Source organism: Rhamphochromis longiceps, linkage group LG18, assembly GCF_057381845.1.
Source record: "Rhamphochromis longiceps isolate RC_006_pf linkage group LG18, R_longiceps_female_GT1.1, whole genome shotgun sequence".
In the NCBI taxonomy this organism is placed as follows: domain Eukaryota; kingdom Metazoa; phylum Chordata; class Actinopteri; order Cichliformes; family Cichlidae; genus Rhamphochromis; species Rhamphochromis longiceps.
This window is the reverse complement of record NC_140574.1, coordinates 28,264,942-28,279,951: the sequence shown is the minus strand read 5'-3', so window position 1 is coordinate 28,279,951 and position 15,010 is coordinate 28,264,942. Positions and strand designations below refer to the sequence as shown.

General features: G+C 40.9%; 1 protein-coding gene across 2 annotated transcripts; it reads right to left on the bottom strand.

Moving 5' to 3' along the window:
* Positions 1-1,582: 1,582 nt before the first annotated feature.
* On the bottom strand, positions 1,583-11,889 carry LOC146648569 (ETS-related transcription factor Elf-1-like). Of its 2 annotated transcripts, XM_085389590.1 has the most exons (8): positions 11,632-11,889; positions 7,719-8,129; positions 7,506-7,623; positions 4,625-4,729; positions 4,361-4,501; positions 4,197-4,271; positions 3,772-3,967; positions 1,583-2,646 (listed from the first exon to the last, which is right to left on the bottom strand). In XM_085389590.1, exons 2-8 carry the CDS (start codon positions 7,776-7,778, stop codon positions 2,028-2,030), a joined length of 1,314 nt encoding a protein of 437 aa, XP_085245716.1. In that variant the 5' UTR covers positions 7,779-8,129; positions 11,632-11,889; the 3' UTR covers positions 1,583-2,027. The 2 variants fall into 2 exon arrangements, with proteins under 2 accessions (XP_085245716.1, XP_085245717.1); XM_085389591.1 differs by lacking the exons at positions 7,506-7,623; positions 7,719-8,129; positions 11,632-11,889 and adding an exon at positions 7,092-7,252.
* Positions 11,890-15,010: the final 3,121 nt, after the last annotated feature.

The following is a 15,010-nucleotide window of genomic DNA, read 5'->3' as shown; positions in this document are numbered from 1 at the left end:
TTTCTTCAGTTACTTTATTCACAAGATTTTCACAGAGCTTGACCTCTGACAAGGTAACAGAGATGCAAACTATGGTATCAGTTGGAAAAACCTACATCAGCTTGTTCAGTGTTAATGTGTTAAGCCAAAAAACAACTTCGCCAAATCAGAAATAGAATTAACACCTTTCTGACAACAGCAAAAAAAAAAGAAAAACAAACTGATCGTGTCAGAATTCTGTAGAAGTAGTTCTGGCAGATCTGTATCATTGCATTAGGCCTTTACTAATAAAGCAGCAGTCGAACGCACTGCTCAAATGTGACATATACACTCATCATGTCTACTGATGCTCCGAGTCTTTCAAAGGAACAATGATGGATTTCACACAATGACAAATGTAAATTTATTTCATATAATAGACGATTAGCTTTAACATCACTGGACTGCATGAAAGAAAACACAATACAGCATAAAAAAAAACAAGCTCCATGGAGGGAGCTTGTAGCAGAGCTCACTCTGCTACAAGCTTACAAATCTATTAAGGTAAGACATTACCAGGACACACACTGAAAAGCAAGGGGCAAAAAATCCCAAAACAAACAAACATGGTTTAACAAAGTGAAAATAGTTCTGCATAAGAGTTCCCTGCAGGCACAGTTACTTTATAAGCATCTCTTTGCCAAGTTTAGCCTCTCAAAAAGCCAGCCTAACTTTCAGTCGCTTTTTTTTTTTTAATTTGGAGTGAGGTGAAGTTTGTAAGCCAGCTTCGTGAGCCTACGCTAAGACCGGCCAAAGAGAAAATAATAAACTAACAATTTCACTTTTACTTCTTGCATAGAGTACATAATATGTGCAGCACAAAAATGCTTTATAAACCTGAGGGAAGGAAAAAAAATGGCATCAAAAGAACAAGTCAGGCGCTTTCACAGGTATACAGTACACAAAGATCAGCCAAAACATTAAAAACCACCAGCCTGGTAATATGTAGGTCTGCTTTGTGCAGAGATGCCGCTGCTGGCGCCTTCTGCAACGCTGAGCTCGATGCTAAACCCACGTGAATGCCAGCCAAACATTGCACTGTAACGAAATGACCAATGTTCACTTCAGCCAGCACAGTGGTTTTAATGTTGAGGCCCTACAGTGCGTAATAGACGCATACAGATAGAGGATTCTGAGTTTAATATATGCACTCATATATGGATAGCTAGTGCACAAGGGAAAAGCTAAATAGTAGCACTGTCATTTTACAGGAGGCAGGGTGGCTACAAGGCCACTTCACTGGTGATTGTCATGAAGAAAATAGAAAAAAAGAGTCCAATGGTGTCGATAAACAAATAATAAACAGCGCAAGTGCTAAAGTACTACTTTGAAAAAAATAACAGTGATCCCTTGTTTTCAACATTTCACAATGCAGACAAAAAAAGGCAGCAATCTTAAAAAACAACAACAATAATAATAACAATAACAATATGGAATGTTTTCCCTTATGATTACCAGGAATAGGATGGACTGACATCTTCAGGCACTTCAGAAGAAATATACAGCAGAGGTAAACATTAGTGCAAAGCCACTTTTAAGGCAAAGGAATGCTTCAGCACGTGATAGCATAAAGACACAAAACTAAACAACGTAGGAGAAAGTGAGAGCAAAAGGCAGAGACGAAGGGCACAGTGTGGTGATAAGATAATTGCTTCCAGGACACTGGAGCTGAAGTGCAAGCAGAGAAAGTGTCTGCAGGCAGTGCAGAGAGGCCAGAGATTCCAGTGCATGTCTGTCTTTGGTGTTGGTTTAACAAAGGGCTACACAGAATGACAATAAGGCGAAATGATCAGATTTCAAAGCTGAGAAGGTAAACTGCTGTGAGATTTTGGTTCCTGTCAGCGCTGCGAGAAAGCACTGATCTGTACTTATGATCTAAAATAATATTCTACATCAAAAGTCCCTTTGTTTTTAAATCAGCATTGTCATAGCAAAGTGCAGCCCTGTAAGTGGTCCTGAGTCAGTGGAGTGTACAGGCATCTGTGTGTTCAATAGAAAGTGGGCACCTGTTATTTGTATTGGTCAGAGCTAATCAGAGGCATAAGCTGTGGAGTTTTTGGTCCTGGGTGCGACTTTTTCTCGGGCATCTCCGGCGCACCTTTTCTCCCTATGGCTACCTCGGCAGAGGCAGCGGCCTGCCGCTCGCACAGACTCCCCAGCAGCTGAGCCGTTTTGAAGACTGACGCATGACCGGCGGGTTTGAGAGACTGGACCTTTTGCAGGTTCTGGAGCGTGCGTAGCATCTCAGCCGACACGATAGGCAGATGCTGTTCCTGGATCAAACTGGAGCTGGTGGGACGCAGGACGGTGTCGCGCTGAGCTGAGGGCCTGGGAGCGGGCCTGGTGCGCTGTGAAGCGGGAGTGCGGCCGGAGACGGGGGACGATTTCTTTGGCGGTGGCTGAGAATCTTCCTGCTCCTCCGCTGAATGGTCACTAGACGATACGGTACTGTCAGAGTCGTCGCTCAAGCCTTCGTCGTTGACGCTGTTGTCATCGTGGTCCTCGTCGTCTTCCTCTTTGATGCCATCTCCATCGGTGATGTAAATCATGTCTTTGGGGAGAGAGGTGAACTGGTAAACGAGGCGCTGGCCTTCAACCTTATTCAGTATGCCTCTCTGGTAGTAGTACCTGCATGGAAAAAGCAGAAACCGACAGCTTTCAAACCTGCTACAGTTTTTAATTATTCACGTCTCATTTGTAAAATCTCAAATTAAAATGACAAAAAAACCCTTTTGTTTTTTGTCAAAAATATATTTTTGACTTTTTATCGATGCATTTTAATCCTGTCTTACTGAATACAGAATACCGTTTTCTTGGTGTACTGTGATTAGGTTCCATACCTGCCCCTTTCTTACTAGCCTAGATTGGATAAACAGTTGCATTTACATGCATAAATTAAAAGTTAAATGAGTTAAACTGGTTTAAAAATGAAAAAAGGTTAAATTAGTACTGACAAGCAGGATCAAACTCGAGTAGACTGTACAATAAGCTTCCATTTGATTTTATTAAGCACTACTATTTATTAGACCTGTCATAAAAACAAGAAAACACAAATATTTTGAAATCTGCCAAAAGTTTGTTTAAAACTACAAATGATATTGTTACGTGTTAGACAAACAGCAAACTCAATTCACCTTTTTATACCCAAATTTGGGGCAACACACCGGACTTTTCTGAGAAGCCGGGAACGAATCAGGCATATTGCTCAAGCACTAAAACTATTATTTATGTTCAGGAATGTAAGTAAATAAGCATTATTTGGCATCTTAATCAAAAAGTAACAACATTGTGCTCTGTTGAAAATTCATGACTAACAACAATTATTGTATTTCAGCATTAAAAATATCATTTTTAATGCTTTAATGCTTGTGTGTGCTCATAGACTAACATTAAAACACAAACATTAAAAAATAATTTTGCTAATTAACAATACTGCTAATTTAGTGGTATTCTAATAAATTTGTTAAACATTGTAAACTGAATGATTACTTCACACTCTTAAATGTGCCATTACTTGTACAAAGCCAAAGCTAGGAAACGTATTAATGGCTGTTTATGTCTTTGCTTTCAAGTTGTGCTTAATAAAACCCCCCGAGTTAAAATGTAGGAAAATTAGCATAAATGACCTTAAAAGGCACTTTTGACATCTATGATTGTTCATTATTATTATTATTATTTATTTATTTTTTCAAATTACAGAGAGAGAAATTTCAAAGAACATTACAATTCTATCTGGGAGCTGCCGTGTTGTACCTGAGTGCTCTGCCCATTGTCTCATAATTCATATCTGGTTTGTTTTTGTGTTTGCCCCACAGCCTGGCCACTGCTTTTGAGTTGACCAGCTTGAAGATCCCCGCTTGAGGATTAGTCCATTTGATGTAACGAGGGCAGACTTGTCTATCTTGCAGCAACTCCATCAGGAACTGCCACAGGTAAAGGGTGTTTCCGCCTAAAGCGCATGAACGAAAAAGAAAAACAACAGATGAGATTTGGGTTAAATCACTTTGGTGAAGACCTACTTTCATAGCACGCTTCCCCAAAACAAGCACAGTTGCATAATTTTACTTGCAGAACTTGGTAGGGGTGAGGTGCACACACATTTATATCATTTCAGGTGCAGTCAAGTGACTTGTGCTGTGGCTTTATAGGGAACAAGGTCTTGCTCTGTTTGACAATACCTTTGTTGTATTTGTCCTTCTTTACTGTAATTTCTGGCGTGGGAGACTCTGCTCTTCGATGTCGAGGTTTCCTGCCTGCACACACAAGCAGTCCAAAGTCAGTCACAAACATTTTATCCTCGAAATTCTAGCCGTACAAGAAGCTGAGCAGGAAAGTTACTGACTTTTCTTTTTGGACCGCAGCTGCGACGCAGGCTTGTTTCTGTGCAACGACGACCACTCTGACTGATTGACAGTTCCCACAAGCTCCTCCCCCATAACAGGAGTAGTGATGACATCGCCAAGCGATGGTAAGAAGGTCTGCGCTGCAGGGGTTCAGAAACAGATTTGCTAAAAAAAAACAGCAGCACTGTAATGCCTAAAAAATAAAATCTTGCACCAAAATAATCAGGAAACAGCATGCTCGAGGTGAACACAGCCGTGCTTACAGTAGTGTTCCAGGGAGAGGGTGTCAGCACACTCCATGTTGAGTAACGAGTCAGGAGAGACAAGCGTCTCCATGGTCTCTTCCTCCCCACTTTCACATGGCTCCACTACAAAAAATAACAACCACAAAGAATTATCAAAGAGTAAAACTTGTTTTTGTTGATGTAAAATTGGAGTGTGTCCAATGCAAATAGTTACAACTATATAACAGTGAGCTACTAAACAGCGTTTCCAGGTTCTCCTTAGTAACTGCAGATGTAGTTTCTATTTACAAACTATTAGGGGTTTTTTTTCTTATTGTTGGGAGAGGCATCAAAAACGTTATTGAGATAAAACTAAACAGGCAAAGTTTAGCAACAATTATAACGTTTAGAAATTTGGCATAAATGAATATGAACATCACGGCATTAAAAACAGACTGGACAGTTCTGTGGTAGAAGTCGAAACATGTGCTTTTGGACACTTGAAACTGTTGTCAGTAAACTCAACTGCTTTCTAGCCACAAAGGTTAAAACCACCATGCATATATATATATATATATTTATATATAAAAACCCTCAACATATTAGCAAATTTTAGAAAGGCTTCCGCTCTCTGGTTCAAGCTTACTCCTACATAGGGCTTTTTTACTCTAGTAGAGCACTTTATACATACATGTCTCATTCACACAAGTATTTTTTTCTATGGCAAAGTGCATTCTGTCTAACATTCACACGCATTCATACTTAGCTGGACAGACAACAACTTCAGGTTCAGTATCTTGCACAAGGGTACTTTGGCAACCAGACTGGAGCAGCCAGGAATCAAACTGTCAACCTTCCAATTAGTGGAAAACTACCTTCTGAGCTACAGTCACCTCTGTGACATGACAACAAAAACCAGCACATCTGCAAGGGCATCACTAACGCTGAGTCAGATAAACAGGTTTTGAAGGACAACATGATGACTAACAATTTTTGTTTCACCGAGACAATCCAGACAATGTTCTTCACATGTTACAACAGCGTGGATCACTAGTAAAAGAGGGTGGCTGTTAAACAGGCCCGTCTGCAGTCCAGACCCACCATCCATTAAAACATCTGAATACATTTTAAAATACAACACAGGCATCAAACTGCTGAAATCCTTTATCAAATTTCATTTTCCAAACAAATAAAAAAAAACAACAATAACATTTAGAGTGAATTCTAAACACTCGCAGAATGTTTACAGAGATTTTTAATGCATGAGTGATGGTTATATATGCTATATATAATAGATGTATATCTAATTTTGAGGGTAAATTATGAAAGACAACATTTCGAACTGCGTAATTCGCATTTGGTTATCCAAATATAAGCTATTTATTGAGCTGTACTGATGTGAATAATTTTGATGATGTTTATATGTATTTATTCATTTGCTTCCTTTTGCAGGGTAAAATATATTTAATGAGCAGAATGCAGCATGGGTACATATAAGTACTGCTTATGCTCAAGCCAAGTCATGACTTAGTACACAAAGTTTATAGTTTATATGTGCTGCTTATGTGTGATGGCTGGATAAAAACAAACATCTGGCTTGTTTTTGCTATGCTGATTTCAGTTAAATAAAAAAAGGCTTACGTGACAGCAAATAATTGCACTCTGTTTTACACTTCCCTTCTTTTGGGAATGAAAAAAGAAGAAGAAAAACACAAATACATTTAATTATTATGCAGATGCTACAAGCTCTTCCAGCATTAGTTCACTTTCATTAATGTTCACATCAGTAGCAAATGAAGCCAATTCTATAATTAATTAAAAAAAAAAAACTAGAATAGAAGTCCAAAGAATATTTGCCTCCAAAACACAGCCGGATGGAAGAGCACAGAGTAAGCTGGAATTCTTACAGACAACAAAGAGCTTAGTGAAGTGCAGCTCTTGAGTAAACTCAATGACACAGAGTCTCGGTCACCGACTCCAAGCAGTTTGACCTCAAGTGCTTTCCGTCCAGGTAAATAACACTGACAGACTCATATTCGGGTGCTTGTTAGCTTCACAACGACGCTGTGCTGTCTAACAGCTTACATCTCCCCACGTGCATGTCCTCGAGGCTAAACATGATCAAAAGGGAATCTGCGTGTGTGTGTTTTTTTATGCGCATCTTGTTTGTGTGTGTGATGAGCTGCCCGTGAAGAAGCAGTGAGCTAGAAAACATCTGCTAGCTAACAGCTGTTTTGTCGTGGACTCGAAAACACTTTCTGCCGTCGGGAGAAGCAAACCCACAGCCTGTCACAACAAACCGCCACGTTTAGAGAAACATACGAGATGGGCTGCTGTCCCAAAACGGTTGTAACGTTCAAGTAAAGTGTCTGTAAATTATCCACAAGTGCTGCTGTTACTGTGAGCTAAAGTTAACCGAGCCTCCTCCTCGCCATGCGTCGATTCAGCTGCTCCCTCCAACCTGAACACTGACGGAAATATAACCCGACACGGCGATATCACTTACTTTTCAAATGTTCGTGTGAGGAACAAGCTATAGCATGTGTGCTGTAGCTCGCTTTGACCACGTCTACATCCTAATATGATTCATTTAACTGTTGTTTCCCCCCCCCAGGAACAAGCCAGGAATGTTTTCTTTTTTTACTTCCTGAATTTCAGCGGAGGGTGGTCCATGTGCGCGAGGGGCAGAATACGCATGTGCAAAGCAAGGCTGTTTTTTTTTTTTTTTTCAAAACCGCGAATTACTTTTAATTTTTTTAAATAAAATTTGAATAGAAACTTTCGTTTTCTTTTTGTAAAGAAAAAAAAAGAATTGCACCGTGTCGCAGACGACAGGGGATCTTCTATCATGAAATGTGAGCCTGACAGGTAAAGAAAGGCTGAAGTGAGTGCGTATGTCTTCGTGTGTGTGTGTGCTGACCTTTGACCAGCTGCTGGTGATCCTGTGACTGTTCACACGCTAGACCTGTATATGAAAACAGGTGTGAATGTGGAACCTGCTCTACAATCACCGCAGGGCAATCTGTGAAACCCCCCAGCTGCAGGACACAAAAACGGCATGAAATTAGACGACATCAGAAGTTTGCCAGCAATTCCACACAAAGAAGTTCATCACCGTCTAGCTCTGACTCACCTGTGACATGTTAAAGTGGTCACTGGCAAAGTCAAAGATGAGCTCTGACTGTTGCAGCATGGCTGAATGTCCCAAAGCACACGTACAAACTCTTAACTGGGCGAGGATAGCATCACAGCGTCTCCTTGAAGTCTGGTAAGAAGTGAAGAGGTCTGATGTGTTGTCGAATCAAGGCAGGTCCCGTTTCTGGAGACAATCCTTCCGATGAACACGCAGATAACTTGTCAGAGAACTTCCCCCTGGATGGGATGCAGCCTGCGTCCTTCCATGCAGCGAGGCTTGGTAGTGGTAGAGTGATGTGAGTGTAATTATTGACCAGAGATGCAGAGGCGTCACAGGAAGCGCTCACCCGCTCACTCTGCACCGGCTCTCAATGAGGAAGTGCTAAACTGTCCTGTGGTCTGACTGAACCTGCCAGAGAAGAACAGAGAGGCACACACAAAAATATGTGGGTGAGGTGGGGGAGTTGAAGAGCTGTTAGAGTCAAAAACAAACACCATGACCACACCTGCAGACGCTAAAATTAGGCTGTGAACAATTTTACTTTTTTGGGCATTGCCGAACATTTATTTATTTATGTGTTTGAAATGTCTCTGGTCTCAGATGCAGAGAAATGAACATCGTAATTTGCTTCCCCCCTCTGTCACACGTCTCATTCTTTTGCTCTTATCTGTCTTCTAAACTGGGCTAAACCAGCAACAGGAAGGAAGCGTTTGCAGTGAAATGTGTGTCTGGGCTGTGTGTGCGGTGTGAGTCGAGGGGGTTGGTTGGGTGGGTGACAACATCATGTCTTTGCACAATGTTCAGCTTTTGGCTTTCAGGGCCATTTTGTGCACATTCCTCACGACATGACCGTGAAGGGGACGTTTAGCACAAAATTGCAACCCCCCACTCAACTCCTTTGCATTACTCCCTCTCATTCTCTCCCAGTTGCTTGTTTTTCTGTCCCTCCTCTTGTATCTGGCCATCACAACATTGTTAATTCCCTTGAATTCCTTTGTCTTCCCTTTGCTTCTAATGCCACCCCTTCTCTTCAGTACTCGCTGTTTAATAATTCCCAAGTTTCGGTTAACCTTTAAGCGAATTTAGCAGTACAGCTGCCTCCTCCTGCAAAATTCTACCGTGGGCTCCGAACACTGTTGCCACTCCGTCACTTACCTTCAGCATCATTGTTCTGAAGATCATCCCAACATTTAGGTTTTGTGGCACTGTGACCAAATGGCTTCAAAGATAATCCATTCTAAACATTCTAACCCTGTAAATCCTCTGTAACCTAAATAGTATCGCAGGTCCTTTTTTTTTCTTTTTCCTTTTTAAATAGATGGAGAACGTGTGGGTTTTCTTTGTCTTGGTGTATGCGTGTGAGAGATAGAGGCAAAATATGTTTGGGTCAGTTATCACGCAGGAAGCACAGCTCAGTTAGGAGGCACCGCTTCCTGAGTTCCTGCGCCAAACCACTGCCAGCATGTCTTTGCCAGCAGTGGTCCTCTCATTTTCGATTTCCTGTGATGTTTGCAGCCACTTGGCACTCAATGATTTAGGTGGGACATTAGCGAACTGGGGGATAGTTTACTCCCAAAACCAAGAGAAGTTCAAGAAGAAGTCAGCAAGGAAAAGTAGTCCTTTTTTGTTCATATGTAATATGCATCACTTGATGTTAGGGCTGGAACCAGCAGTTTAGTAACAAAAAATTAATATCACCAGTATCACTCTGTGAATTGTAAAAAAATTTTAGTACTGTGTTTTTCCTACAGTAAATCATACATGGTATGTTGTTGTGGCTTTTTAATGACTGTGCCTGAGTTCATTTCAGTTCAATTCAATCCAAGTTTATTCATATAGGAGCAAATTACAACAACAGTCACCTCAAGGCACTCTGTCCTGTAATTTAAGGACCCTACAGCATTAGAAAGAAATCCCAGCAATCATACAACCCCCTAGTGGCAAGCACTTGGCAACACTGGAAACAAAAAACTCCCTTTTGACAGGAAGAAACCTCCGGCAATGAAGGGCAGCCATCTGGAACAACTGGATGAGGGGAAAGAGAAAAGAGAGCGCAAGAGACAGACTATGGTGGAAAGTGCCAGAGTTTAATAATATTTTAATTATTTGAATGCATTAATTTTAGATTAAATGCACTCATCTCAGCGTGAGGAAAGAGGTGAGTGAAGAAGAAATGCTCATTACATCAAACCTGTAGGAACCACAAGTAAGCCTGCAGTGTGAGAACAGCAATAATATGATACTTTGAGGTCTGGATTTGACTGTGGTATCCTGTTTTATTATAGTGTTACGTCTTGGCAAAGTTACCAATACAAATTTTGTTATCAGATAGTTTTTTATGCAAACACAATTGCAATAGCATTAAGCCTCATTTCAATATTATCTTAGAAGCTTGCTGTGTCTTTGATCACTAAGCCATCTAATGGTTGCATAGCATGTGCTGTTGACTTGTAAGATGACTAAATTAACAATTACTTTGAACAGACATTTGTAGCACTCGGTGCTATAATTTTATACTGTAAATTAGCAGAATAACAGAGTAACAGTCTAAAATAATGCCATTTATAAATAACATTTCCATTGTGTTTAATATCATTTTAAGCAGAATAAATAGAGTTTAATGTCCTATTATGACATATATTAGTAATATAGTTGATGTAAGTTAATGTTTTTTTGATAATGGACATTTTAGTATGCAATGTAGTTAATGGCGAGTTGAATTAGTCATTCTCTAACATATTTCAAGATGGTTTTATTTTCAAATTATTATTACTATGATTAGTTTTTTTTACATTTTTTTTTTTGCCTTTTGTAGCCAAGCTAAACTGCATAATGAACATAACTAATGGCTTTTTTGTACGTCCTAACCTGCAAGTCTGCTCTGGTTATACAGCATGGCAAGTTGCCATGCTTGCGTAGTTCCAGTGAATACAAGTGCAAAGTACAAAACATGAAGACTGCAGCTTGCATTTTCTGTTCTATTGAAGTAAACAAGGCGGTGAAGTTTCACTCGTCACACCCCAACAGAACACATTAAAAGAAACATTTGTCCCTTCCTCTCTTTATTTTTTTTTTAGTAGTAGCCACCAGGGCCTTGCCTTTGTGCTGCCACATGTATACGTTCATTGTTACCGTGCCCTGCAGCCTGCAGTCTCTCACAGTATGTGGTGTTCATCAGCACTCTGGTCACATAGGTTTGTCTCTGTGGCCTCTGCACTGGGATCTGAGTCTGTGAAGTGGCTGCCAGGCCCCTAAGGACACTGATAAGCCCCCCCATAACATTCATTCCCCAGTTTACGTGTGTGTGCGCATGAGAGAGAGTCAGAGACTGAGATAGAAAGCGTGCGGGTGTGTTTGACAGAAAGGAGCAGTGTTATATATATGTGTGTGCGTGAACTAGGCCAGGCTGATAACAGCATGGTAAGAGAGGCAGCAGCTGATAAGCCCCTCTTGTTGCTTGGGGTAACCAGGCCTTGTTAAATGAATGCAGTAAAATATGGTCTGCCAGAGAACAGCAGAGGTGGTCGCAATACTGTTTTTACAATCTCTCTCGCGTGCAAACGTGAGTGGTTTAGCCGTCACTGAAAGTAAATCATTGGAAAGGTATTTCTTTCTTTCTTTCTTTCTTTCTTTCTTTCTTTCTTTCTTTCTTTCTTTTAATCTACATTTTCTGGCACAGCATTTATAGAGAGTCAAACAGCCGCGCTCAAAACCCTACACTCTCTGAAAAGTACTTTCACTTTCTCTTCAGCACATGTCATGCAGCATACAGTCATACACCCAAACGTCTTCTAACATTTTCTTTTGTTATATTTAGTTCTTTTTTTCTTTTGGTCTTTTTCCTGTGTCTCCTTTCTATACTATACAGAGTAGTAGGCCTGTTGTATGGAATAAGAAGCAGTCTGCTTACCTTTGTGTTTACAGCTCGTGCCTGTATGTGACAGAGCAGCAGCTGCCTGCAAGATCCAAGAGGGAAACGGAAATTGTTCTCATTACTTTTGGCAAACACAGAACCTTCATCTGCTTACAGGCGTGGGATCAGTTCCCTCCTGTCAGTGTCTAGCCACCAGAGAGAGTGCGTCACGCAGACGTGAGATCACAGATCAGCGTAGATCATGGTGATTTTTTTTTCTTCTTTTTCTAGTCGTTGTCAGTTCACGCTTCCTCTTTTCTTTTTTCCAGAGAACTGAGCACCCTCCCCCCCCCCCACCCCCAAACACACGCACCCCTCCCTCCCCTCCCATGCTGCGAGATCTCATTGGTTACCTGTGTTGTGAGTCAAGGTAACCCATAGTGACCATTGTCAGTGCAGAGCAAATGTAAACACGGGTGTATTTGCAATGTAAAGCAGCAGAGAGCCAAGCAACCAACCTGCAACAGCTGTGTGGACGCAGAGGGCATATGTGTGTGCTGATGATATCACTAAATTTGACCTCAGATTATTATTACCTGTTGCTTTGTGCAGTTAATAATAACATCCCAGTGAAAAGTAGTCTGAATAATAGAGTTTAAACAAGGGGGTTGTTATAGCTACTTTATCCAGTCCCAGACGCTCCCCAGTGGTTAAACTCAGCATCAGCAGCCTTCAAAATAAAAAACCCATCTGATCCACATTTTCATTTCCTTCCCGCCCTTTCTTTTTTGTTAATACACAACAACGGCAACAGAGACAGCTTGTAGCCTATAAATCTGTGAGTGAGGCTCACCATTGCTGGCAGTGTGTTTTCTCTTGAGGATGGCGGCCTTCTGCACCCAGTCCCACTGACTGTGCCACTGCTTTCAAGATTGGAGAATGACACCCCCCCCCCCCCCCCCCCCCCCCCCACCCCATTTTACACAGTACAGCTGCCTTCTTTAAATTAATTATTTTTTTTCACATGTCAGGACATTTTATACCTTTCACAGGGCTGGGTTTGGTTGGACTGATAAGATGGAATAAATCAGGCCTCTCTTTCATTCCATTATTTCTTCACTCAGTTTCCCAACTTCTGCAACGGCGGGCAGCTTCGTGAGGAATGTGCTGGTTTGGCTGAAAAACGAGGTTCACTCCCATAATGTTTTTGTAAAGTAGTAGAGCACACGATTTGATTATTACAATATGGGTTTGTGTTTATCTGTGTGAAAGACCGGGGAGAGGAGGGGTCATTGTTATTGTCACTGACAGTTAATGCACTGAATCTCAAATATTGGGTTCAAGAAATGTTTCCATTGTTTTTGCTTCATTTTTTTGTTTGTTTTTAGGGGTGATGCACATTAGATTTTTAGGATTTTAAACGAGCACGACACAGACTGATTAAAAAAAGAACATTTTGACATTTTTAACTTAAGGAAAAATTAGCAAGAAAACCACGGACACATGAGCATGTGTGCAGGAATGCAGCCTAAACATGGATATCCTCTGTTTTATTTCAAGCATTGCTCTTAAAATGCAGTGTATACATTACCCACAGTCCAGCTAGACTGCCAATAATTCATTTAGAGTTTAATGGACATTTTAAGAGGGCTGGATAAGAGGCCGTATATTCCTTTTATTTAAAAGGAAGGTTATTTGATCCTCTTGTGGATCATATCAACATTAAATAACAAATGGAGACAGTCATTCACACCTATGGTCCATTTAGAAAAAACAATTAAACTAACATGATTGTTTTTGAGAGGGCGCCGGAGTACTCGGAGAGAAATGTACGGTGACCTTACAAACTTGAAACGGAAACAACCCAGCAGATCTGAACCCAGGGGCGTTTTGCCGTGAGGTGACAGTGCTAACCACACTGTATAGACTCAATTATGGTTTATAAATTGTAGCCCAGTGACCCCAGTATACTATATTTGCAGATTTATCTGATGTGAGCTGCGCACTGACAACTTTCACTTTTCCAGCATTTGGAATCCAACCTGCTCGCCATATGCGTATCTGTGACTGATGAATCGTTCTTTATCATGTACTCTAGCCCCATGGATTTGTCATCACGTTGTCAGACAAGCAAAAAAAAAATAGAGGGGGGGAAGTGTGCTAACAGTGAGAGACTGTGACACAACGCTTGAATGTCCCCTGATGTAGAACTGAGGAGGAAATAGAAGGAAAGAAAAGCTCCAGAGTCCATGGAACGTCAGTCTGATGAATTCCTTCTGCTGGCCACGTCTGCTCACCTTCTGCCGCGTCTTCTGTTGCTCGGCGTGCTTGTGTTGTCTATGCATGTGCTCAAGTGTGTGACATGTGAAAGTGACTGATGAGTTGCGTTTTTGTGTCATTTATCAGCCATTCCTTGAAGTGCAAAGTCAGTGGTGTGCGACCAAAAGAGATATCAAATGTAAAAAAAAGTGCAGAAAGCATTTTTGTTTTGTTTTTATGCACGTGCTTACTCACATATCTTCGTTTTGTGTTCTCGCAGCCAGCACGGGGGTCTCAGTTTGCACTTGGTTTAACATTTTTCCCTTGAAGTACTTCCATGGCTCCAACTGCACACACGTTTTCACACTCACAACAAAAGCATATTTTCTTTGTTCTGCCCAAATGTTTGCAGAATCTGTACCAGACTGAAAGCTCTCCTCCCTGTGCTATAAATCCTGAATAAATATTAGATGACTAAGAAGGAGGCCAGCAAGACATATACATCAAGAAGTGTGAATACACCTTTAGATTATTAGACATCTGTCAGAAGCTGTGTATGACAGCTCTGGATGAAAATGCCTATATGGGTTCAAATTCTTGAAAAGTGCCAAGCAGTGATGTTTGCCATACTCTCAGGCCAGAATTTGCCAAAAAGCTTCTCTTCTCAAACATTTGAAAGTGAAGTCAAAACATCATGATCATATAAATGCTCCTAATTGTTTCTGAATGCAGTTCGCTGGCGCAGTCTTGCTGAACATGCTGTGTAAATATGCACAACGGCGAATGGAATTGGGTAGAAAAATGCAAAAGAATGTTTGGAGGGGAAAAAAACAACAGAGACGGACCAGATCAGATTTATTCACACCCCAGCCCTTGAGAGCCAGACTCGAAACAATAAAGTCTGCAATCCAACACACTGTGGAGAGAAAAGGACAAACTGCACTGGTATGTGTAGGTTTGATTATGATTATTTGGTGTCCACATTTACTCTGTATATGTGTGAATGTATTTCATGAAGCTGTCTTTCTTGGAAATAAAGATGTTTAAGAATTTGCACGGGGGAACAACTACCTTGGCCTTATCTAATGGTTAAAAACAATCTGTCTTACAAACAAACACAACCACATTTATGTTGTCTGATCAACCTGAATATTATAAAACCTCTGGATCTGAAAAG

What these genes read in the sequence shown, in the direction of transcription:
- LOC146648569 (XM_085389590.1), bottom strand. Translation starts at nt 7,778, where the DNA reads ATGCTGCAACAGTCAGAGCTCATCTTTGACTTTGCCAGTGACCACTTT. An exon ending in ACCACTTTAACATGTCACAG is followed by an intron (nt 7,624 to 7,718) that starts GTGAGTCAGAGC and finishes TGTGTCCTGCAG; the next exon opens with CTGGGGGGTTTCACAGATTG. An exon ending in CCTCTCCCTGGAACACTACT is followed by an intron (nt 4,502 to 4,624) that starts GTAAGCACGGCT and finishes GAACCCCTGCAG; the next exon opens with CGCAGACCTTCTTACCATCG.